Here is a 24,837-nt window from a genome sequence, read left to right on the forward strand (position 1 = left end):
AGGAGAAGCAGCCAGGGTCCAGGCCCAGCTCCAGCACTTTGGGGGCCCTGGCCACCGAGCCGCCGCCTCCATCGCTTAATTGGTAGAGCCGCTGCTGCTGTCAAAGAATGAGGAACTCATCTCATCTCATCTCATCTCATAATTCATTTTGACGGCGTTTTGACCGTCTCATTCACTGAGTCTGATTCTGGTTCCGTTCCCAGTGCTGACAGGTTGATTGCAGCCCGACTCTGCAACCGTGACGTCTCACTCCTCCTCCTCCGTCCCTCTGATCTTTTTTAAACGTCCCGACGGAGCGCTGGATGATTCAGCCTCGGCGGTGGAGCTGCGGTTCAAACGTCTCATAAAGACGGCGGGAACGCGTGGCGGTCGGCCTCTGAGTCTGGAGCTCGGAGGTCTGAATGTCAGCCATGGAAAATCTACGCAAATCCCTTATTTAAGCAGGAGAACCACAAAGGAGCAAACTCCAAATATCAGCTGAAACATGAACGCCTTCATCCAGAGTCTGACAGCATCCGACAGCTGAGGCACAATGTTTACATCGTGAAGGAATACAAATACAAATCAAATAATAATTAAAAGTGAAATAAAATAAATAAAAAAAATTTAAAGGAAAATTATTTTTTTTAAATTACTTCTTTTTTTTTTTTTGTTAATTAAAATTTAAATTAATAAATTCCCCAAATTGAAATTAAATGATTGACAAAAATCTCAAATATATTTCTTTTCTTTTTGTTGATGTGAATGTGATTTGTCAGTTGAAGCGTTAACCCTATGTTCTCCTGTCTCTCAGATCATGTCCAGAGCGATCTCTTCCCTCAGTCTCAGTCGATCCCTCAGTAAAGACAGACAGGAGAAGTGTGGCTCTCATCACTCAGCTGTCCTTTATCCCATTCATTCATTGACTTGTTGACTCGTTTGGTGGCTCTATCTTACGTGTCCTCTCCTCCAGTTTCTCTATATTTTGCGTTGGATCGTCTATCTTTATCTGTCCGCAACTTTGACATCTCCAGCGCTGGGCAGTGAGGAGCTGCAGACTGAGGCGGCCGCACTCAGCGCCATAAATATGTTTGCTTTCATGTGGGCTGAGGTCGGAGTAATGAGACGAGGAAGCAGGCGGACAGCAGCCAGGGTTTGGTGCTGTGGGGCTCTGCAAACCTCTCTCTCTCTCTTTCTACCTCTCTCTCTCTCTCTCTCTCTCCACCTCTCTCTCTGCCTCTCTCTCTCTCTGTCTCTCTCTCCTCTCTCTGCCTCTGTCTCTCTCTCTCCACCTCTCTCTCTGTGTCTCTCTCTCCTCTCTCTCTGTCTCTCTGCCTCTCTCTCTCTCTCCACCTTTCTGTCTCTCTCTCTCTCTCCACCTCTCTGTTTCTCTCTCTCTCTCTCTCTCTGTCTCTCTCTCCTCTCTCTCTGTCTCTCTGTCTCTCTGCCTCTCTCTCTCTCTCCACCTTTCTGTCTCTCTCTCTCTCCCCACCTCTCTCTCTCTCTCTCTCTTTCTCCTCTCCCTCTCTGCCTTTGTCTCTGTGCTGCTGCTGCACTTGGCCATGCCTGCAAATGAGCACCGGCACAGAGCAATTATTCAGCATGGGGCAAGCCCAGCTCCCCCTCCTTCACACACACACACACACACACACACACACACACACACACACACACACACACACACACACACACACACACACACACACACACTCAAATATTCAGACCACATTCGTTTCAAGTGTTGAACATCTTTGCGCAGAGGAGCCAAAACGTACAGACACACACACGCACACACACACACACACAGAGGAGGAATGGAAGACGATAGAGGAATTGTCTGGGATAGACGTCGTCTTTTATCTCTGGACTCGATTCCCAAAGGGGGAATGAGCTTCACTTCCCTTTCAAACATGACACACATACACACCATGCACACACATACACACCATGCACACACATACACACCATGCACACACATGCACAAGCATACACACACGCACATTTCTGTCTCTCGCTTTCAGACATGGCAAAGCCCTCCCAACCCCCCTTCAGTCTGATGCAGACATGGCTCAGTGGCAGCACTGTGTGTGTGTGTGTGTGTGTGTGTTTGGGGGACGGACGTGAGGCAGTATGCTGGCTGGCTGTGTGTGTGTGTGTGTTTGTAAGGGGGTGTGTGAGCTGCAGTGTGTGCTCGCCGGCTCTGCTGGAAAACAATCAGCAGTCTCTGCCCGGTGACTCCTCTCCTTTCTCTCTCTCTCTCTCCTTCTCTTCCTCCTCTCTTTTCTCACTCTCCTTCTCTTCTCTTCTCTCTCTCCCTGCAGAAGCCTCCTCGCCTCCTCGCCTCCCCCTCTTGCCCTCAACGTACACACACAAACCCGGTGATCTCTGCCTCAACCCCTGTCAGGTAAGACTTCTATCTTTACTCGCTGCCAAAATCCTGAAATGTGTGAAAATGAGAAAATGAACCTCTGGAGCCTTTTGTGTTGCCAGAAAGGTCAGAATTCAGGATTTCTGCTGACAAATTCAAACAATAGCATAAAGGAGGCGATGTTTGTGTCTGTGCTTTGACCTTAAGTCTCTGTGACGTTTGTGACATGATTGGTGGTTGAAGTACTTGTGTGTGTGTGTGTGTCTGTGTGTGTGTGTGTGTGTGTGTGTCTTTACCTGGGGGTGTGCATGTGTGTGAGATGTTTGTTGGAACTTGCCAGTAGGAATGATGAGGGTTGTGGTGGAGTCAGATTGTGTGATGTGGCTGTCGGCCCAGCAGATTGTTGCCGGTCGCTCTGTGGGAGTGACACCAGGGCGAGCGAGACCGCAGGACGCCTCAACTCCCGACTGTCACAAGTTGTTGACGGCGTGGCGTGGCGGGGAGGAGTTTTGTTGTGAGCAGGTGGCGACAGAGCTATGAGACGCCGCTGTCTCACCACACTTCTCTCCGGCCTTATTCCCTCCTGCTGTGGTTGTGGTGTTCCTCCATTTTACTCTCTCTCTCTCTCTGTCTCTCACACTCTCCTTCACCTTTAGGAGAGAGAGAGGGTGAGTTTTAAGAATGAAGATGAGTCCTTTGTCATCTGGACGAGAGGGAAGCGTCTGATCCTTGTCTCTTGAGAACGTTCTCTAATAAATGTCTTATCAGCAGATTACAGAGCAGAATGTAACTGCAGCCATGAAATGTAGAGGAGTCAAAGGAGAACAAGAGCAGCACAAAATGGAAACACAAGGACGAGGGGCCATCGTGCCCTTTTCCCCCCCGTCATGCTTTTTGGGAACACAAATGGAGTTCTGTCCCCTCCGCCACCTTTCCTCCTCCTCCTCCTCCTCCTCCTCCTCTTTCCCCCCTGCATCCCTTCTTCATGCAGCCTCCCAGCCAATCAGGTGCTCCGAGCGAGCGCGTGCACCCGGCCACTTCTTGGCTCGCGGCCCGGCGTCTAACTGGCCGAGCGAAACCTGTGGGCGAGTGTGACATTGTTTTGGAGTCAACATCCGACCGCCGCGGAGTTCAGGGAGGCGTTCTGATGCAGCGGAGAATGAAGCGTTATGCTGAGAGGAAGTCAGCCTCCATGTTTAGTGCCAAAGTGTATTCAGGATAGAAGCTCAGACTGCATGACGGTGCAACACAGCTGTGCCAGATAACTGTTAATTACCACTGATTGTGCTGCTGAAAGTGCCGCCGCTCTTAAAGAGACAGCGTCCAAATACCTCACAGGGTAAAACAAGATGAAGATGATGACGATGAAGATGAATTTCTTTTCCAGCCTTTCCTTGTCTGTAACGCATCCTAAAGCAGGAAGATGCTCCGTTAGTTTGACTTCAATTAAGTTAACATTTCTTCATTTTATGGGCAACATTACATCTTCATCATCAGCACAAACTCGCCATCTTACAGTCGTCTTCCCTCAACAAAGTCTGGAATTCTTTACACTCTTTGCATTCTTGAGGGCGAAGGTTTGCCTGAGCGTTAAACCTCGTGGCCTACGGGCGCCGTTTGGAACACGCCTTGTGCCAACATGTTGATTGATGAAGATGAAGACGTGTAATGGCTCTCGGGTCTTCTCCCCCCTGTCTCCACCCTCAAGTGCAGCTGGCCCAGCTGCTCCCAGCTCCCAGCATGCATTTGGCTCGACACTACAAGTTCACAGTTTACATGTAGGTTTGTGAAAGTGCTGCTGGGTGTGTGTTTAAGACGAGAGTGTGTGTGTGTGTGTGTGTGTGTGTGTGTGTGTGTGTGTGTGTGTGTGTGTGTGTGTGTGTGTGTGTGTGTGTGTGTGTGTGTGTGTGTGTGTGTGTGTGTGTGCACACAGTGTTATTAGGACTTCAAATCTGTGTGAGTTTACAGAGTGTGTGCATGAGTGTGTCAAGTCCCTCTGTTCTCCCTGTGATTCATCCTCCAGTCTCTCTCTGCTAAACGCTGAGTCATGACTCCTGCACGCTGTGGAGAACTCCCACTCTCACTTTACACCTGTGACCACACAGTACACAGGTTACACACCTTACACAGGTTACACACAGTACACAGGTTACACACCTTACACAGGTTACACACAGTACACAGGCAGACCAGACTACAGGCAGAGAAAATGATGAGGTCATAAACTCAACTGTCAAATCTAAAACAACGTAGAAACAAATCTTCTTTTGTTATTGACATTATTATTATTATTTGAAGCTGTTTCATGGATGTGTTCATGTTATCAATGTTGTCTTTATTTATCTCTGGATCGTTTTGACTGTTTTCCTGATGAATGTAACGGTTTTAGGCCCACACACACTTACATGTCCAACACACACACACAACACGCCCCCGGGACTCTCGGTGACTTTGATGTATTAGATATGCGCGTGTGTGTGTGTGTGTGTGTGGACATGCAGTACTGTGAATGTGGCAGAGGCGTGTGTCAGCCTCAGGGTGTGTGTGTGTGTGTGTGTGTGTGTGTGTGTGTGTGTGTGTGTGTGTGTGTGTGTGTGTGTGTGTGTGTGTGTGTGTGTGTGTGTGTGTGTGTGTGTGTGTGTGTGTGTGTGTGTGTGTGTGTGTGTGTGTGTGTGTGTGTGTGTGTGTGTCTCTCTCTCTCTCTCTGCGGGGAGAAGGAGGCTGTCCGTGTGAATTATAGATGAGGAAGAGGGGGCGACGGTGGAGTGAAAAGCAAAGACCTCTGTTGAGAGGCTCCGTTAAATTTACTGCATCCCCAGGTTGGACCTGAACGCACCACAACCGCCAGCATGACCTCGCCACTGCCGCCTGGTTTATTCACCTCACAGCCTGGCACTTTGTTTCCATATGAACACATTTGGTCCTGCAGGGTCAGCGGTTCGGCCGATCAATATGCCAGAATTGAAAGATTACCGGAGAGAAGCGCTCGATAAGACCCAACACATCGCTCAGTCCATTTCTCAGCGAGGTTCATCATGCTGCTAAGATTAGGCTTCATTTCCTGTTTGCCTGGACTCAGACGATGAAGTCAGATCTCTGGATTAGGACGACCTCTGACCTCCTTCTCTCTGTTTTTGTCTTGGTCTCCACTTCTGTCCTTCCTTCTGTTTGACCCAATTTGTCTCCCGGGATACGATAAAGGTCAAGACTGAGGTCAGGATGGACAAACAAACCTCAAGCCTCGGCTGTTTGTTCCCTCCTCGGCACACAATACAACACGGAGTTCCTTGCCTGTATTCCCACAATGCTTAGTGGGAAGATTATGGAGCAAGTAGTGCAACATACTGCCGTCTTTCTACCATTTTGTCCGTCTCCTCCTACAATTTTTGCTCCATCATTACAAAATTTTGCGTGTAGAATGTCTGGAGCAAGTCGGATAAAAGTGCCATCTTTGTTTTTCGATACTCTTGACTGTGTCGCCACAATCTGCTGCCAAATTCGAGTAGGTGTTCTACAGAAAGCGCTACATCTCATGTATGAATCAGTCTATTGTAACCTAATTTTGTGCAGCGAAACAAAGAAGCGTCACTTGACCTGATTCTAGATTCCATAAACCTTTCCGACCTGTACCCACCTGGGATTGGGTGATGACTGTTTGGAGGGACCACTTAGCTGTCATTAAATACAGACCAACCGCTGCGTTCTGTCCGAAACATGCTGCTCAGAGTACAAAGCTTCTTTTTGTGCCTTTCTTCGGGTATTTTAGACTTTGGCGGGAACTCGAGAACAAATGATCTGTTTTTATCTCTCCGTCTTCTCACTCATCCTTTCTTTTCCTGGCCAGCCTTCCCCCCGCCAGAAGATACAATACTTCCTTTGTGACCTTTCGTCCCTCCTCTCCTCACTATTTTTAGCGCGTGCTCTTTACTTTCTCCCTTCTCTATACGTTAAACCTCCATACTGATTGATTTGGATTGATTTCTTTTCCCCACCAGTGATCTCCTTTCATTTCACATTATTTTCCTTTGTGCTGCGTTCAAGGACGTTCCAAACATTTGAGATTTAAGAGTTGCCTGAAAATAGACAAACGTCATCACTGTGAAGAGTTATGTGTCCACCTCTTAGGGAGAGAGAGAGAGAGAGGGGGAGAGAGAGAGAGAGAGAGTTTGGCAGCCTGTCCTGGATGTTGGAGTTTCCTGGAATGCACCGGGGAAAGTTTTCCTGCTCGCTGCCACATTACCACACAAAGGATACCCAACTTTGACTAAATAAATAGAGAATAATGCACCATAATGATGGATGACGTCTGCTCGGGGCATTAATGGCTCCCTGGGAGGCAGAAAATCAATCTAACACATTTAGCCTTGGCGATATAAAGAATTAAACCTGTGGTATTAATAAATAACTGTAAATAGTGTAAAGTTGGTTTTCCTTCCCTCTGGCTTTACTCTCGCCCTGAGCTCCTTTCTCTCTCGTCCCTAATAAATCACCCTCTTCCTGTTTAGAGAACCTGTGCTGTACTCTCTCTCTCTATTTCACTTCCCCCCCCCCCCCCCCCCCCCCGGCACGGCGATGACGTAGCCCCCGAAATGCCTCTCTTGTTTGTTGATGAAAATAGAGATACTTTCTTCCACTTCCACTCTTCTTTGCCAAAACACCACCGTGCATACTGAGTCACACGGGGCAATTTCAGGTTTGTTCTTGAAACTCTTGCTCTCTTCTGATTGGCCAGGTGTGACATGGCAGATCCTGACCATCAGTCAGATCAGGACCTACATACAGTACATGCCCTCTCATCCATCTTCTCTCTCTCTCTCTCTCTCTCTCTCTCTCTCTCTCTCTCTACTGTCCAGGTCTGAGCAGAGGCAGGAACTCAGCGGTTTACTCTTCATCCATCAGTGAAGACGACTGTTTGAGTCAGGTAAGGCTTAGAGAAACTCTCACTCTCCAACTTCAGCACAGCTTTTTATCATAGAGTATTTTCAGAAACCTCCTAAATAAAGAAATCAAAGGAGTGAAAACATGGAAGCCTGGAATGTTGCCAGTTGCTCCACTATGCTGCATTTCACACTCACTTTTCCCATGACTCATGGGGCCCCAGGAGTCACATCTAAGTGGCTGCACTCAGCCAGATGATTAGCTACCAGCCCGTTCATGGGCGGTAATGGAGGGGGAATTATGTTCTCTCACATGTGGAAGGAGAGAGGGAGATGTTTGGGTCCATGTCATGCAAGATAGTTTTGCCTGTGATTGACCGCTAGAGAGCAGCCGCTAATTTGCAATGCTAATCAAAATGTGTGTGTGTGTGTGTGTGTGTGTGTGTGTGTGTGTGTGTGTGTGTGTGTGTGTGTGTGTGTGTGTGTGTGTGTGTGTGTGTGTTTGTTTAGCTCACCTTAACTGTGTGATTACCAGAGATCCTGATGTGTCTCTATGTGTACATGGTTGTGTTTGCCTTTGTCCATGAGTGGCAGTGATTGTATAGCTTATGAAGGTTGGAGCAGGCAGGGTGTGTGGGCGTGTGTGTGTGTGTGTGTGTGTGGCAGTAGGTGTGTTTGTGGGCTGGGAGGTGTTAATCCTTTAGCTAAGGAGGACATGTGGACATGCAAGATAGCTGGGGAGGGAGGGAGGGAGGGATTGTGAGACAGAAGGACACACAGTAAGTAGATACTGTGTGTTTGGTGGAACTTTGATTCTCTGTGAGCTCATTTACTGTGATTGGTTTGAATATGAAGCCACAGTAAAATAAGATGAGTGCATTATAAAATCATTACAATTATAAAGTTGTTGTCCCCTCGAGTGTTTGGGCACTTGAGGGGTTTGATAGCAAAAGTAGAAATTGTTTATACTCAGTCTCCTCAGTTTGTGCTGTTGTTGTGTTATTGTTGTGTCTTTGTGCGCTCCTCCTCAGTAATCAGCAGCCGCTCGGCTCTTTCCAGATCATTCATCATTCAGGCTTCTGATCCCACTCTTAGTTCATTTACATGTCACCATGGTGTAGAACATTCTTAAGCAGATGATACTCACATGTGTGTTTCCATGGGTGATACTGGACCACACACACAAAATGACCTTTGAACTAATGAATGATCATCTAATAAATAAAGACACCTGAAACTACTGATGATTACTAAAATGTCCACTCGTTTCATATTTAGATAAATAAAGACTTGGGTCATGTTTGGATGTTTTAGCCACAGAAGCAACATTTCACCTGTAATCCCTTCATCTGTCATCTGGGAGTATTTACCATCACATACCATCACCATCTCAGCCACCATTAACCATCTGAATTTACATAAACCCCGACCAGCGACCAGCCGTCAGCTTATTGATTAATTTAAATGGCTGCTAGTGTGGCTGCAGTCAGGCGGGACCCCCCGGGGGGCCGAGCCCGAAGGATCCTCTGACCCATTTCGGCATCTATAACACGGTCAGAGTCCGCTCTGTGCAGCCAGTGCCCACTCCCACCCCACCGGCCCCCCCTTACCCTGTGCTCAGATCACCATGGGAACAGTCAGTGACATCACTGTGGGAGGGGCCGATGCCAGGAAACATGGAGCGCTCTGCTGAGAGAACCAAGGAAACCAAACCCTGCACATTCACATTTCAGTCACGTAATCTCAGTGCGCCTCTTTTCTGGCCTTTACGGTATTTGATCTGGAATCACCCCCGGTCCCTTCCTGGTGTGTGCGCCGTGCCCGTCATGCTGCTGTTCACAATATTCACGCTTCATTCACACTTTACTGGCACTCATTAGGCCTCAAACCCTGAAGTGTCTGTGCTGAGTCAATGAAACGTAAGCCCATGGTCTGTGGATCCTGGGTGGATTGTAGGTCACAGCAGCCTTTACAGAGCTTCATCATCCTCTGCTAAGGGCTGTGTTTACATAGACTGCCATAATCTCAATCTGTGGACCTTAGACTGGTTGTTTATTGCACAGATCTCATAATCCTGTTTACATGCAGAGGAGCAGAGACAGATTAAGGAGTGCAGACGCACAGCGTTCCCTATTTTGGGTTTCAACTCTCTGCTTCCCCTTCACTTTCCTACATCGTTTCTTCCTTTTTGACTCAAGCTGCAAAAACTTCCGCAATTTAGAATTAGAATTCTCCATTCCTGTATTCTTCATTTTAAATGTTTTAAGTTATAAATATCTAAAATCATTTCCTAAATTTAGAGGGCAGACGGCTCCCAATGCTGGAGCTGTTGCTGTGTCATTGTGTACTAATGCAGACCACACACACACACACACACACACACACACACACTCTTGGCCTCTCTCACAGAGGATTAAGGGCAGGATAGCTGACTGAGACTGGCGGGCAGAGATTCCATCCTCCCTCCCCAAATGGATGGTGACATTCCGACGGACGCGGCGCTCCACGGAGGCGTGATGATCGACCTACATTGGGAGAAGTTTGGGTGGGGGGGGGTATAGAGGGGCTGGTTTAGGGTGGAGATGGACGAAAAGAAGAGGGTGAAAGACGAAAGGGGTTGAAGGACAGAGAAGAAAGGGAGGAAGAAGCTCTCCTCTTCCCTCTTTCTCTTCTTCACTGCCTTTATCTCTGCGAGGGAACGACACGGGCGAGTTCAGCTAAGGCAGGAGATGAAAGGGGATGTGACAGTGCTCCAGTGTGTCGGATTGAACCCCTGCGTGACAAAGACACAGCCATGATCCTCCAGCAAGCATCTCTAACCTCAGCTGTAGGATGAGAGCAGCAGAGGGGGAGAAGAAGAGATTTGTGATTCATCATTCCTCATTTAGTGGCTTTTTTATTTGTCTGGTGGAGTTTCTGGTAAACAGCTCAAAGGGAGTGATGAGAGAGAGAGAGAGAGTGTCAGATTGTGTTAGCCACACGGGGATGACAGGGTGTGGCTGGAGAGCAAGGTCCAGAGGAGATAAACAGGATCTAATGTTCAGGGGGTTTGACAGAATATACAGATGAACACAAACAATCTTTATTCTGTATCTTTAAAAACATAAATCACTTTCAGAGGCTGTCTTTTATTCTTTTCATTCCCATGTTCTTCAGTTTGTGTTCTCTGGCTTCTTGTTTCTTCTCTACCCTGAGTCTGAGTCACACTGAACTGGACAGTATAACTCTATGATCTCATTCTTTAGATGGATTTTCACTTAAGCAGCTTTCCCATGCTCATTAGATTCAGGTTCTCTATTTGTGATTTGCAAATATGGCATTCAATTTCCAAACCATGCGTTTATATTGAGGGCAGAGCTGTTCTTGTCCATTGTGACGCCATAGCAACAGCTAGGATGAGACCGGAGCCTCTGGGCGGGGATTTAGATGAGTGTCAGTAGGTCTTTCTTCTCATCCTCACTCCTCCTCCACCTCGTCTTCATCATTTTTCCTCTCTGATCCTCACAACTTCCCAGTGCAGCAGACGGGGAGGGAGAGGAGAGAAACGCAATGGAAAGATTGGAAAAGTGGGGTTTAACCCTATTTGAATGGATTTGAAAGACTTATTGAAAGGTTGATTTCAGATTGAGGATATTAAGGTGGAAGAGAAGAAGAAGTGAGAAGGGCATGAGAGAGAAGTTGTGAGGGAAGATGAGAGATCAGGATTTTAAAGTTCAGAGGAGGAAAAGATGAGATGCGAGGGAGGGCAGAGGGAGGACAGAGGGAGGACAGGGGGGAGACAGGGGGAGGACAGGGAGAGGGCAGGGGGAGGAGCAAGAGAGATGATTTGTTATGATGAAATTAGCTGCAGCTGCTTGAGGATAATGGCGCTCTGTAGCTCGGTCGCTGCTAATCTTGTTTTTTTTTTTTACAACATTCTGTGTATCCTGTGTGTGTGTGTGTGTGTGTGTGTGTGTGTTTAAGGTCACTTTTTCAGTTGAATGGTTGCTGGCCTGTCAAACCCATCGGTTGGACCTGCTCTGGTTACCATGGTTACAACCACCCCGTCCGTACTGAGGGGATATGAAAGGGTGTGTTCTCATGTGCTGACTCCTTTCCTTTCCCCCTTCATCATGCAGTGTGTGCTGCAGTGTGCAGAACACCGAGCACACATTCCTCCTCCCTGGCAGCATCAGTGCTCTTCTCCTTCAGCCCGGTTCACAAACCCCCACATTTCTGGCGCCGCTCGACGTTTCAGAGACTCGAGGTAGTCACGGCGACTGTCAAAGCATGAAAACGAGGCTTTTGTCTGAGTCTGTCCCTTCTATCTCAGCACGAGGATGCTGAGACAAAGAGCAGACTCAGACCAGCCTGTGGGGGGAAACATGCAGCTCTTTACTCCCTCTGGTGGCTGATGGGTGAACTTCAACGTGCAGTGTTGAGCTGTGATGCCTCCTTCATTATCATTCATTATCTTTTGTCTCTTCCTCCCCCTTGTCCCCTGTCCCCTGTCTCTTGGCCCCGCTGCCACAGGTGAGCCGTCCCCTCCCCGGCGTCCCAGCAGGCAGGCATGGCAGACGGTCGGCAGCCGGAGGACCTCTGGGCCTCAAACGGCCAGGAGAACGGCGAGAACGGCTACTCCGCCTACAGCTCGGCCTACAGGGAGAACGGATACCACGGTGCGGCGGCGGCTGCACAGCCCGGAATGGCAGGTAAGGACCAGGCCGAGCGTGTGTGTGTGTGTGTGTGTGTGTGTGTGTGTGTGTGTGTGTACGTGTACGTCTGCCTTGTTGATAAAGGTGACAGACAGAATCAGTGGAGGTGTGTGAGTTTGCATGTACTTGTATTTTGGTTGTTTATACAGCATGGGTGACAATTAGTATAGGAAGCAATCATGGAAATCCCAGAGGAGAATTTGAGGGATTTGATCTTCAGTTTGCTACCGGAGTGCAACATCAACATCACCAAATACACACACACACACACACACACACACACACACACACACACACACACACACACACACACACACAGCCAGCATTGATGTGTACTCAACAGGGTCAACACACGGAGATGAGGTCGGCAGGCTTATTAGTTTTTCATTTCCGTCCTCCCATCCACGTCTCGTCTTCCTCGTGTGTCTCTGTCTCTCTCTCTCTCTCTCTCTCTCGCTTCCTCTCTCTCTCTCTTTCCCTCCACAGTGGATGAATCAGCCAATCTGCCTCCCTCCCCTCCCCCCTCTCCATCCGCCGTGCAGATTGGGCCTGTGGCACCAGGTACAGCCTCCTCCACACACACTTAACCTGAACCGCTCAGACCATCCCCAGATGAGTGTGTGTGAATGGCGGTGAGAGTGAGGCACCATATCTCCCCACGGAAGGAGCTTGAACACAGTTAGGGAGCATGATCAGTCACACTCCTCTGGTTCTGGCGCTCTGGATCGCCCTGCATGTGTAACAGCGCCCTCTTGTGTTCTCACGTAAACATAGTCAGAGCTCTATTTCCCCCTGTAGAGGTGACATCATGCATGTGTAGGCCGTCGTGGAGGTCCTCGGCTATCAATGACTGATTGAACTGTGAAAGGTCACACCGGTTAGTCTGATGGACCTCCACGATGGGAGGAGCCAAGGATTTACTGCCAAAGAATGCAACCTCTTCTATCACTTCAGAATAACGCCGTAGCTAACAACACAAATATCCCTAACCTGCCACCGGAGCCCTTCATCCCATTGGTCCACTCCTCCTCCCCCTGCCCCTCCGTCACCTCATCTCCTCTCTCGTTTCCTTTCCTCACCTCCTTTATTGATTTGCCTCAGCAGTAGATCACTTCACTTTCAGCTCTTTACACGCAGAGAGTTTTCTGTTTCCTGCTCATTTCCTCCCTGCATGCAGCCGGCAATCACAAACATGTTCTGCACACCAAGCATGGATCACCACCAATGCTCACTTAGAACAAATGGAGATCTTGTACGTTATGTAGCTCATTTATTATCTAGATTCATGCCACAATATCCTGCATGTCAGCCATGAAAACAAGATTTAAGTGAGAAATATGTTGTTGCCTGCATGCCGCAACAATTAGAGGCTCTTACTTCAGCAAACTAGAGCACACACACACACACACACACACACACACACACACACACACACACACAGAACTCAAAGTTGTGTAGATTGCATGGCGTGCATCTCCATCAGAGCTGAAAGTGCCTCACCATTGTTTGCTCATGTAACCCCAGATGTGCTTTCCTCCATGTCTCATCTCTCATCTTCCCCTGCTCAAAGAAGAGAAGGTAGAGGAGGAGCCCAACATGCACCAGGAGGAAGTGACACATGAGCAGCCAGGCCTCAGTCTCTTAGAGCAGACAGATTTTGTAACGGAGCGCCAGACTTTGATCCCCCAACAAGCCCAGACACCCCAGATCCTCAATGGAGGAAGTCATCAAGCTCATCACCGTCCATCCCAAGGTGTGTGTGGTTCCCATGGGTCATTGTGTGTATGTGTGTCCTGTATATCCTTCTGTGTGCAGGTGTGTGAGAGCCAGCACGTATCTGTTCATTCTGCATGCTCCTCCTCTGCTCTGTTGGTTTATAAACATGTGATGCCTCAGGCTTTGCTGTCAAACCTCCTGCAGCTTTGTTGCTGTAAGCTCCTTAAGCTGCTGCTTCAATATCTGAGATGATCATGTGTGCAAAAACAATGTTTCATAGCATTTTTTCAGTTTGTGCTTCTTTTTCCAGTCATGACCATTTGCTTTAGAGTCCTGTCCTGATCAACCATGTTGCGGTTGATCATCTCTCCACTCTCGTATTGCCAGCTACATTGCAAATGCAAAGATCACCGTCTGACTTGTCCAGCATTGTAGCTCACGTGTGTGCTGCTAGAGTTAGCTGTCTGTTTCTCTTTTCTGTGGGGTTTGATTGGAGTATTGGACGGTTCTGTGAGTCCGCCTCACCTGTTTGGGTCTCTCACTCTGGATGTATTTGAAGTCTATTGTAAATATCTGTTGTTGCAGTTTGAATGTAGCTTTCATTTCATTCCAAGGTACTAAAGGAGAATTCAGCTTCCTATTCTTACTCAAACCACATGTTGGACATGAATCCACCCTCATTGGCAGCCGCACACATCCTCACCCTTAATCCAAGCAAACAGTTTCAACCTGATCAGTTTGCTGTCTCATATCTATACACACTAAGATTAACTATCACTCAAACAAACACATCTCGGATTGAATGATGTCATCGGGTTGCCCAGTCCTTGTGTTTTGCAATAGGAATTCATTTGTGGACATTATTTTTCTTGTCATCTAACATCATGCACCTCATTCCTTCATTCCAGTTCTGCACGTAATCTTAGGTGCTGTGACCCCCTGTGCTACGATATCCAGTGTGCTGTGTGTTTTGCTTGATGGAGCGCTACTTTATCTGTGTGCAGAAGGGCTCAGCTTGACTGTATTGGCTCGCTTGTGTGGATGCTGCAAGCAAAGCTTTTAGCTACTCAGCACAAAGCTGTACAGTGTCCTTCACACTCGCAGCCCAGCCAGAAGAAAGCACCCATAAACCTTCTCCTGAGCCATCTGTGGAAGAAGATGAACCCCAGAGGCCAGGGTCACCACCCACAGAAAGAGGAGATCCTGAAGGAGGAGAGTCCATCTCCACAGAATCTTCCCCTCCCTCTGTGGAAGAGATAAAGCTCTCCGATAGCTCACCGGTCCAGCAGCAGGGTCGCCAAGACGCCGGGGGTGAGGACCTGGAGAGCCATTCTGCAGCAGTAGCAGCAAAACAGCCAGCATTGGCTGAACAATGCTTACACCTTACCGACAAAGAGAAAGAGAGTATTATCATGCAAAGTACATCGATAACGCCTGCGAGTGAAAGCACTGAAACAGTGGTGACAGTTGAGTCGGTGCTTAAGGAGGAGCCAGAGAATGGCAGCAAGATCAGATCGGAGGAGATCTCATCGGTGTCTGACGAGGATTCACTGGATCAAAGAGCAGAAACTGCACAATCAGGCTTGGACTCTGGTATAGATTCCAAACCCACATCAGAAAGTATAGTAGAGCATGAGTCCGGACCGAACACCTACTTTGAGACATCCTCACAAAGCCGGGAAGAGGAGGCGCAGCAGACGCAGAGCTACTACGAGCTCAGCACAGTGACGGAGATGAAGTTAAGTGAGCAGAATGTGGAAGAGTTTAATGTGGGAACAAGCCGCCCGGATCCTGACGTGAGTGAGACGTCTCCTGGCACGACGTCGCCAGAAGATAGAAATGTCTCCCTGAACACTGCTGCCGGGTCCTTGGCAGATCAGACAGTGAAGGGAGGGAAGTCACAACCTCTCTCTCTTCCCCCAATGCTGTCCATCACTCCAACCTCAGCTGAACCACCTGAAGAGATCCCCACCAAAGCAGAAACAACTTTGCCCTCCACCGAGAACAGTTCTAGCTTTGAACGATCAAGCAGTCTCTCTGAGATGTTGGACCTCGCTGGAGCTCTTCCTCAACTCTCACTAGACAGGAGGGGAGTCGACCATATGAGGCGAAAGTCCGTACCTTCCAATGTTTCGGCTCTGGTGGGGAGTTCTTTGGTCAAGCTTGCCCTGGTTGAACAGACCCAAGGAGTGGTGGGTGGGGACAGCCAGGTGGAGGACCTTGGTTACTGTGTCTTTAATGAATACGCAGGGCCCATGCCGTCCCCTGCTGATGTGCCCAGTCCTGGGGACTCTCCTCACCAGTGTTTCCCCTCTGTTGAGGGTGAGATTGAGGAAGAGCTTGGAGTCCTTGAAGTTAAGACAACACAACAAGCAGACCACAAACAAACTATCCCAGAGATGTCCCAAAAACCTGCGACTGAAAGGAAAGATCCTCTCGGTTCGCCAATGAAGTCCATGAAGCTTGAGAGAGCTGTGACAACTGGCATGAAGCCGGATCGTCTGAGAATTCCCATCAATTCCTCAAAAGACCGACTGGCTGAATTTCGTTTGGAAAGTGGCCTGCCCGGTAACATCACAATCCATGCCATCCCTGAGGTGGACGTGGAGAAGGACCCCTCCAGAGAGGCGTCTCCCATCCCCCCAGACACTTCCTTTACTTTCAACTCCACAGAAAACGGAAGTAAGACTCCACTGACTCCCACCACCCCCAAGTCTCCAAATGGTGCATTACCAGAGCCTCAAGCTACAGAAAGCAAGTGTAAGGTGGAAGCAGAAAAGGATCTAGAGCCTGAGACCACTGATAATGAACAGAAAGAGCTGTTGAAACATGATCAAAAATGTGAAGATCCCATGCTGGTGACTGGTGAAGAAATACCCAGAGGTCATGAGAAGGTTCAAAGGAGTGATCAAGAATCAGACCAGCACCAAAGCAGAGTTGTCAAACATGTAAGCATTGACACACACTTAAAAAAGAAATCTCACAAAATGCAGTCACTGGAGTTTACTCCGGAGAAAAGCTCAACAAGGCCTCCAATGTCTTCACCAATCATCATCATACCTCAAGCACAAGTAGATGAAGAAGTGGAGGAAGATGATGACATTGAGATGGCTGAGGAGCCTCAAGAGATAATGGAGGAAGCTGAAGAGTCTGCAACTCAAGAAGAAAGGAGACTTGTCAGAGAGGTGACGAAAGAGGAGTTGAGGCTGACGGAAGGCGTTCACCTGACAGTGGACGAGTCAAAGTCTGCGGCGGATGAATCCAGTCATAGCGCGCAGATCAGCGACGAGGCCGATCCGACAACAGACAGCTCTCACCTGTCTCCTTGTTCTGACCATGATTTGCCACAGCCGACGATCGAAGGAAATGGAGATCTGGAATTTGGAAAGGCAAAGGTCGGATCTGACGAGGTAGGTGCCGAGAAAGAGGTGGGGGATGTGGCAGAAGAAGAGCAGAGGGAGGAAAGGAAGGGCGGAGAGGAAGCCTGCAAGGTCGGTGAGGAGAGCAGCGATGTGCTCAGCCGGAGCAGTGAGGCTGCTAAGGATGAAACCACCATGGACGTCTCCTTGCTAGACACCGACAGTGGCTGGATGGAATCACAAGGTACCCTGAGCTGTTAGACACTGCCTCATGATTAATGGATTTGAAATGCAATGTAGTTTTGTTGTTGTTACATTTTGTTAAAGCACGTACTGAAAGTGTATTTTTGCACCAGGATCTTTCAGGGTAGGAGCGTGGAGAATTAGTGCTCCCATGTCTTAATCCTTCCTCAATGCAGATGATGACAGAAGTGTCATGACTGAGCAAATCGAGGCCCTTCCTCAAACTCAGAGTCCTGCCAGGACACCCGCGGTGGTCAAGCCCGCTAAACGGGCCCCTGGCAAAGGAAGGGGCCCCACTGAGGGCAAAGGGTCCCACAAAGTGCCCAGTCACTACCCAAGAGAGGAGAAGAAGAAGAAAAAAGGTTCCGATTCTATATTCATGAAGTGTTACTTTCTAAAGAACATTGGGCCTCATTTGTCAGTGTTTGTTGAGGATCTTAAATTGAGATAAAGGTTCTAGTCAGTTGGAGATTTGCTAAGTTTTTAAAGAAACCCATAAATGTTGCAAACCTGTTCTCCTACAGGATTGGATCCAATCCGTTGGAAGGTAGAGTTGATGAATGAGGCCCATTGTCGTTGCTGAGATTTGTCTGTCTTCCAGAGGTTTCCATGGTCTTATAATCCTGTTTCTCCTCTTTGCTAGTAGCCGTGAGGAGGGCTGACCAGAATAAGGTGTCAGCCCTCCAAAGTCGCTCACCGTCTCGAAAGAGCGTGACCAGAGCGGCGGCCAGACACCCTAGGCCTGCTCTGCTTCACGGCTCTGCTAGACGCCGGGCCACAGGTGAACACTTTTCACCAGGGATGGGAGCCGTGGATAGAGAGAGTGCAACCAAACCTCACCACATCACACACACCTTCAATTTAACAGGAAGTACAGGCTCCTGACTCCTATTGTGTAGCAGGAACCCTTCACTAAATCTGCAGTGGCATTAGAGGCTGGACTGTCAAACATTAGGACCAATATGTACCAGGTTGCCGTCAGTGCTCTCTCTATTGACGGGCTCTTTGAGAAATCAAGCAGGGGCGATGTAGCTGGCAATCATCGTGTGCTGCTAACCCATCTGTATCAAGTCACAGGTGGTGATTCACTGAGAATTTGTTTTGCGCTCACATTTGCTTTCCTCCTCTGCTCATTGATGCTGTGTTGGACATCTGAGTGTGGAGCACAGCTGCTCGGGTTTCTATGATTTTTGCCATAGCTCAACTTCACTCTTACATGTTTGGTGGAAGCGGGTGCATGTTGGAGGCCAGAGGGGCGTGTGATGGGCTGGTGTTGATAGGGAAGGTGTGTGAATGCAGGGAGGGACCAAAGTGATGTGGTCCCATGGGGAAGACGTGAGGTGGGTGCTTCAGTGATTCTCCATCTTAATGCTGTTAACACCTTTGGCTTCTGATTGATGGTCTGAATGAGTGGACTGTCCTTCATGCACAACAACACCTTTATGAATGTGCTTCAACACATACGCTCTGTGTGTGTGTGTGTGTGTGTGTGTGTGTGTGTGTGTGTGCGCGTTTGTGAGAGGGAGATTTCACCTCCGCAAACTGTCTCCCCCTGCTGGTGATGCAGTGATCATTACACTGTGTGTTGTCTTCACAGGCATGGAAAGCCACCAGCCCCTCAGTGTGGCCCACCAGTCTAGGGAGAGGACCACCGTAAGTCCTTACACACACACACACACACACACACACACACACACACACACACACACACACACACCAACTGTGAATATAACATTACATCCCCCTCATTTCACACTGTCACCCATGTTTCCCTTCTTTCTTACCTTTGTGTTAGTTGTGTGTTGCTCCTTCTAATCCACAATCACTGGTTAACTCTCCGCTCCATCCTGTCTCACTGCTTATCTCACTTCTTTATGTTTCCATCTGTTTCTCCTGTCGTCCCGTCTGCCTGCTCATCATCCATCCATGCTGCACGATTCCCTTGCATCTTGTCACGTTTGTGGTCCAGAGCCCCACCAGGGCGGTTCTGTTAAAGAGGGCATTGTTGCAGAGCAGGGGGTCCGATCGGCAGCTCCCCAGGCCCGGCTCTGCATGTAGCCTCAGTCGGACCCCCATGGTGAAGGCAGAGCTAATCGAGGCTCGGCCCTCCAGTGCATGCTCCGGCCCGTCACTCTTGCTAAACAAATGTGCAGAGAAGGTAAAGGGAGAGGGGCAGAGGGGTAAAGGTCGCCTAAGGGTTCCTAGGTTTGGGTTCCATACGTGGTTGAGCTGGATTGATTGCTCAGTGTTGACTTTACCGGTGTGTGTGTGTGTGTTTGTTTTGATTCAGGAGAGACCCTATCGCAGTCCAGAGAAGAGGTCGTCTCTGCCCAGGCCGGCCAAATCTCTGACACGCCACATTCCTGCCGCAGAGCAAGAAGACAACAGCACCCCCTCCAGGCCAACCTGTAAGTCTACACACACCTGCATACATGAAACACACACACACACACACACACACACACACACACACACACAGATTTAAATACACACTTATCTTTGCCTCTCTCTTTACCATCGCTCAACACTTTTTGCAGCATAAAAAAAAATGCGCTGAACTTTGGCCTTTGCACTTTTTCTCCTTTTGTTCTGTTTCAACTCCTGCCTTCCTCCTCCTCCTCCTCCTCCTACCTTTTCTCCCTCTAATATCCCCTCACCTCCTCCCTCCACCCTGGTCCACCTTTTGCTTCTCCTCTCCAAGCGATCCAGTCCAGAGCAGACAACAGGACTGGAAGAGCCCCTAGCATGTCAGGTAGACCACCTAGATCTAACTGGAACAATCCCATCTTCCTCACTGGAAGCTCCATCTCTCTGGTTTTAATTCACATTTACATCTTTCCATTCTAAATCAACCTTAAAGTCACTGAATCAGTATCACTCATCCATTCATCATCATTCATTCTAAGATAAAAGCGAACAGCGTCATGACTACGTGCTAGCTGGCTCCTCTTCAGGGCCTCACTCCCGTATCCTGGCAACAAGCCCTCTGTTCAATGAATGTACCCGCCTGTGTGCGTTTGTGCGTTTGTCAAACACCATTGTTTAACCTGCGCTCCATGTGTGTATTGTCTTCTCATCCTCATCATCAGAAGCGGATGAAGGCTTCTGTACACAGAGTGCATCTGTTATCTCTCCTTTTTCCTTCCCTCATCCTCTTCCTCCGCCCATCCTAACCCTGTCTCTCCCCCTCCCCCCCTCAGGCCCAGACTCAGCCTCAGCACGCTCCCGCTCAGTGCGCAGCGGCGCCTCCACCCCGGGCTCCACCGCCGTCACGCCCGGCACGCCCCCCAGCTACACCTGCCGCACCCCCGGCTCTCGCACCCCAGGCAGCCACACGCCCAAGTCCTTCAGCGTCCTGCAGGAGAAGAAGGTGGCCGTCATACGGACCCCGCCCAAGTCCCCCTCCTCCGCCCAGAGGCAGCTGAAGGTGTTGAACCAGCCGCTGCCCGACCTCAAGAATGTCAAGTCCAAGATTGGATCCACCTCCAATCTCAAGCATCAGCCCAAAGGAGGACAGGTAACAAGAGGCGGAGCTAGAACCTGACACACACTCTCATCATCCAGGGAGATAAGGAAGAGGGAAGATACAAGGCCGTGTGTGCGGAGCAAGATAGGGAGAACATGGAAAATGTCATCATCACAAGTTATAGGATCAGAGTCATATATTCCTTTAAAATTGTACTCTAGCAGTTCTCTCATTCTGCCACATGGGGTCACTAAAGAGCAGCGCTGTGGTCTTGGCTCAAAATTACATCCCTCCAACCGGTGCAGAAGAAAGCCCGAGGTGGTTGGTGGTTGATCTCGACCTTAAGGTGAAGGTGTTTCAGCTCAGTGTTGTGGCTGAGCCTGAATCTCTCCTCCTTAAGTTCATCAGAGTCCAAACTCTCTCCCTCTCAGTGAGGACAGCAGCTAGGATCTTATTTTAACTTCACAGCATGAATATTCACAGTCCATCCAGACGGACGCATTTATGGACAATGGGCTCTGTAAGCGTGTCCGTGTTCGTGCCTGGGTTGGTTGCCAGGAGATCTGTGATGCCTCTGAACTACTTACTTTCAGAATCTCCTGTCTCCTGCTGTCTCTCCTCCTCTCCGTGTGCCTAAATAATAGAGATGTGACATGAATCTGTCTCCGCCACGCCGTCCTCCCTGTCCTGTCTGCTTCCTCTGGCTGTCCTCTGTCTGTCTGTCTGTCTTTCCTTTGCCTCCCATTGCCTTCTCATAACGGATCAAACACAGTATAAAGACCATGTTCACTGTTACTTCATGTAACTGGAACAGGATTTCCCCCGGGGATCCAATTTTCCACATTTCTCCTCTGGCTCTCTATTAATAAGTACAAGCAGGCATAATTCACACCAGGCAGTCACACGGGGAATCTTTCTTTGTCTCTGTCTGAGTTTCATGGTGATGAACAGCGGTGAATTCTTTTTTAGAGTCAAATGAAGCTGAATCTGGTTGTAACGTGGTTCAAACTGTGGTCTCCTCTCTGCCTGTGTGCCGCTCCTTAATCACATCACCAAGGCGACAGACAGTCTTAATGTTCCCGCAGTGTCACAAAGGTCGGACGTTTCATTAACCCCGCTGATTTACGGGAGAGGAAGTCATTTTTTTCCCAGCTGGCTTCCTCTTTGGGGATGAAAATGAGACATGGAGGCAGAAATGTTTAATGAGCCTGGAGGAGCAGATCAGTCTGAGATCAGCAGTGATGCTGAGGAGACCAGTCAGGGTTGAGTTTAGGAAAGGAAACCAAAAGGACATAAGGTTCTGCCAAAATTATTATTATTATTATTTACATCAAATCACATATGATTATAGTATTTAAATGTAAATCTTTGATATTCATATTGTTATTGTGGCTAGATTGACATTCTGTACTGTTTGTCATTGGTTGACCTTGCAGCTGTCTGTGCTGCAACAGTGTGTGTGTGTGTGTGTGTGTGTGGCCACATTAGGCAGAAATGAAGCTGAAACTTTGTACAACAGGAAGAAGAATTAAAAGTAAATACAGGATAAAAAGTAAATGCATGTGTAAAAACTCTTTGCACACTTAAACAGGCACATATAGTTTTTTGTATTATTTTTGATATTTTTTAGGTTCAAATTTTAAGCGGGAAGCTGGACTTCAGTCATGTTCAGTCAAAGTGCGGCTCCATGGATAATCTGAGGCACGCGGCCAAAGGAGGCAATGTATGTACGGCTTTCTCTTCCCTTTATTTTGCTTCTTTCTCTCATTTCCATGCTATATTTATGTGCTTATCTGTGCTTCTTTTATCTGTCTGTTGTTTCTCAATTAGATGAAGAGTTTCGGTCCAAAAATCTGTCTTTGATCTCTCCCCATGTGTGAAACAGCATATGTGTGTGTGCGTTCCCAGGTCATGATTCCGAGCGTTAAACTGGACTTCAGCCACGTTCAGGCCAAATGTGGCTCCATGGCCAAAATCCAACACACAGCAGGCGGAGGAAACGTGAGCGAACCCACCACACTCTCACCCACACACAAGTACATCTCTTATCATAGATTGTTCAACTAACCATTCATTGAAGCTTGATTTTAAGCTTCGTCTGTTCTATTCAGTTTCTTTAGATAGCACATCAGATCACAACAGAGGCTTTATGTCACAGTGACTCATCTCACACACACACACACATTATATAGGGACATAGATGCTCTGGATCAAAGGAGTGGAGGAGTTCTTCTGTTACACTTTCTAATACTTTAAATCGTCATTGAATAAATAATAATTGTAATCTTAATAAATATTTAACAATGATTACAATGTATTAATTGTATAACAAATGCAATAATTAAAATAATTAATACACAATACAGTTTATTTAAGTACATGTATGACATCATAGCTATCATGGTGTTAAGGACATGTACTGATAGAATCATGGGTTTGTCAGGACCATCAGGACTGCAGTCTTAAATGCCAATAATCAATTAAAATGTGTTCTTTTTGATGGCTTATCACCGTCTAGAATGTATAGAACACTTTATGAACATTAATAACTCATTATTTATAACTACTAAACCCCTCATTAAGTGCAGGACTACCGTTTGTTTTAAAACAACAACAACATCCAGTTTGTAATCTTTGTATGTAAGCTGACCTGTATGAAACGTGAACACACACGCTGTGCTGCTGTCCACAGGTTCAGATCCAGACCAAGAAGGTTGACCTGAGCCACATCACCGCCAAATGTGGCTCCATGTCCAACCTTCACCACAGACCAGGTACAGACACGGCTCCAATCCACACCAGACATGTAGACAGACTTTGATCAAGGGCAGGAAAAACATCTGTTAACTCTTAAAACACGTGAGATAAATGCTTTATATAAAGGAAGCAGGTCAACAGACATCAAACCAATTCTCTGAGGCTGTTCTGGATGCACACCGATGCTATTCGCCCTAAGCGTTGCTTGGCAGAGCCGCTGCCCTGCAGGCGAGTGCTGCCCTGCAGGCGAGCGCTGCCCTGTGGGTTTCATGCTTTATTTCCTGTTCTGTTCCCAGGGGGCGGCAACATTCGCATCGAGAACGTCAAGCTGGACTTTAAAGACAAAGCCCAACCTAAGATCGGCTCCCTGGACAACACCAGCCATGTTCCTGGAGGGGGGAACATCATGGTAATGACATCATCATTGCCATTCTCCTGCTAGCCTTAGAAAATCCTGCTAGTTAGAAAATTCATCTTCATCAACTAAATGAATGTTGTAATCCTTCCTCCCGTCAGATCGAGAGCCACAAGCTGACGTTCCGGGAATCAGCCAAAGCTCGGGTGGACCACGGCGCAGAAATCATTGTGACCCACTCACCGGGGCTGGAGACAGGGGGCACCTCCCCCCGTCTGTCCTCCACCGGCAGCATCAACATACTGGAGTCCCCCCAGCTCTCCACGCTGGCCCAGGACGTCACCGCCGCCCTGGCCAAGCAGGGCTTATGAGCTCAGAAAACACACATACACACACACACACACACACACAAGCTTCTTTTACCACCACTTTCCATCCATGTCACACACTCATAAACATCCAATGTGCCCCTCCCATGGTGTTTTTACCCCTGATACACACACACACACACACACACGTGACCCAACAGGTTCTCCAGTTGTAGTTGATTGACTGTCTTGTCCTTTGGCGACCCTTCTAGCCTGCCTCTTCTCTGCTAAACCAATCGCTAAGTTAAGCCACATTTATTGAGAACATTTGAGAGCTGAATTGTAGGATTGCTCATCTGTTGCCTGTTTGAAAAGGGAATCCCTCTGTCTCTGTATATTTGTGTTTATCAGTCATTTTCTGTCACAAATTGGACTTCCTGTTGGCTTAGACAGACTGAAGTGAAGGATTTGTGCCGACGTGTTTGTGTCCCAAGAGGGCAAAGTCCATTTTTGCGGCTGTACGGCAAATCCACTTTGAGACGCGTCGCCACATTCAGACAGTTTAGAGGGAACACACACGTCCATTTGTACAAATTGGTATGGCACCGGGAGAGACAGTACAGCTACTAGACACTAGATTCATTCCTGCGTGAAAACGTAACTCACACGAGGGCGAAACTACTTGTAAATGAACGACTGGTGACGATAACGAGCA

The 24,837-nt window shown here is 48.2% G+C and overlaps 1 protein-coding gene across 1 annotated transcript; it reads left to right on the forward strand.

Annotated features, from left to right (window-relative positions):
• The first annotated feature begins 2,149 nt into the window (after positions 1-2,149).
• LOC143015714 (uncharacterized) lies at positions 2,150-24,837 on the forward strand. Its single transcript, XM_076169770.1, has 14 exons — positions 2,150-2,383; positions 7,201-7,268; positions 11,737-11,915; positions 12,405-12,479; positions 14,739-17,237; positions 17,413-17,598; positions 17,880-18,017; positions 18,834-18,889; positions 19,527-19,644; positions 20,437-20,753; positions 22,611-22,703; positions 23,395-23,476; positions 23,756-23,868; positions 23,976-24,837. Exons 3-14 carry the CDS (start codon positions 11,774-11,776, stop codon positions 24,183-24,185), a joined length of 4,029 nt encoding a protein of 1,342 aa, XP_076025885.1. The 5' UTR covers positions 2,150-2,383; positions 7,201-7,268; positions 11,737-11,773; the 3' UTR covers positions 24,186-24,837.

Source organism: Genypterus blacodes, unplaced genomic scaffold, assembly GCF_046128005.1.
Source record: "Genypterus blacodes isolate CSIRO-AG114 ecotype Tasmania unplaced genomic scaffold, CSIRO-AGI_Gbla_v1 ptg000212l_1, whole genome shotgun sequence".
NCBI classification, from domain to species: domain Eukaryota; kingdom Metazoa; phylum Chordata; class Actinopteri; order Ophidiiformes; family Ophidiidae; genus Genypterus; species Genypterus blacodes.

What these genes read in the sequence shown, in the direction of transcription:
- LOC143015714 (XM_076169770.1), top strand. Translation starts at nt 11,774, where the DNA reads ATGGCAGACGGTCGGCAGCCGGAGGACCTCTGGGCCTCAAACGGCCAG. An exon ending in AGTCTAGGGAGAGGACCACC is followed by an intron (nt 18,890 to 19,526) that starts GTAAGTCCTTAC and finishes GTTTTGATTCAG; the next exon opens with GAGAGACCCTATCGCAGTCC. An exon ending in ATCAGCCCAAAGGAGGACAG is followed by an intron (nt 20,754 to 22,610) that starts GTAACAAGAGGC and finishes GTGCGTTCCCAG; the next exon opens with GTCATGATTCCGAGCGTTAA.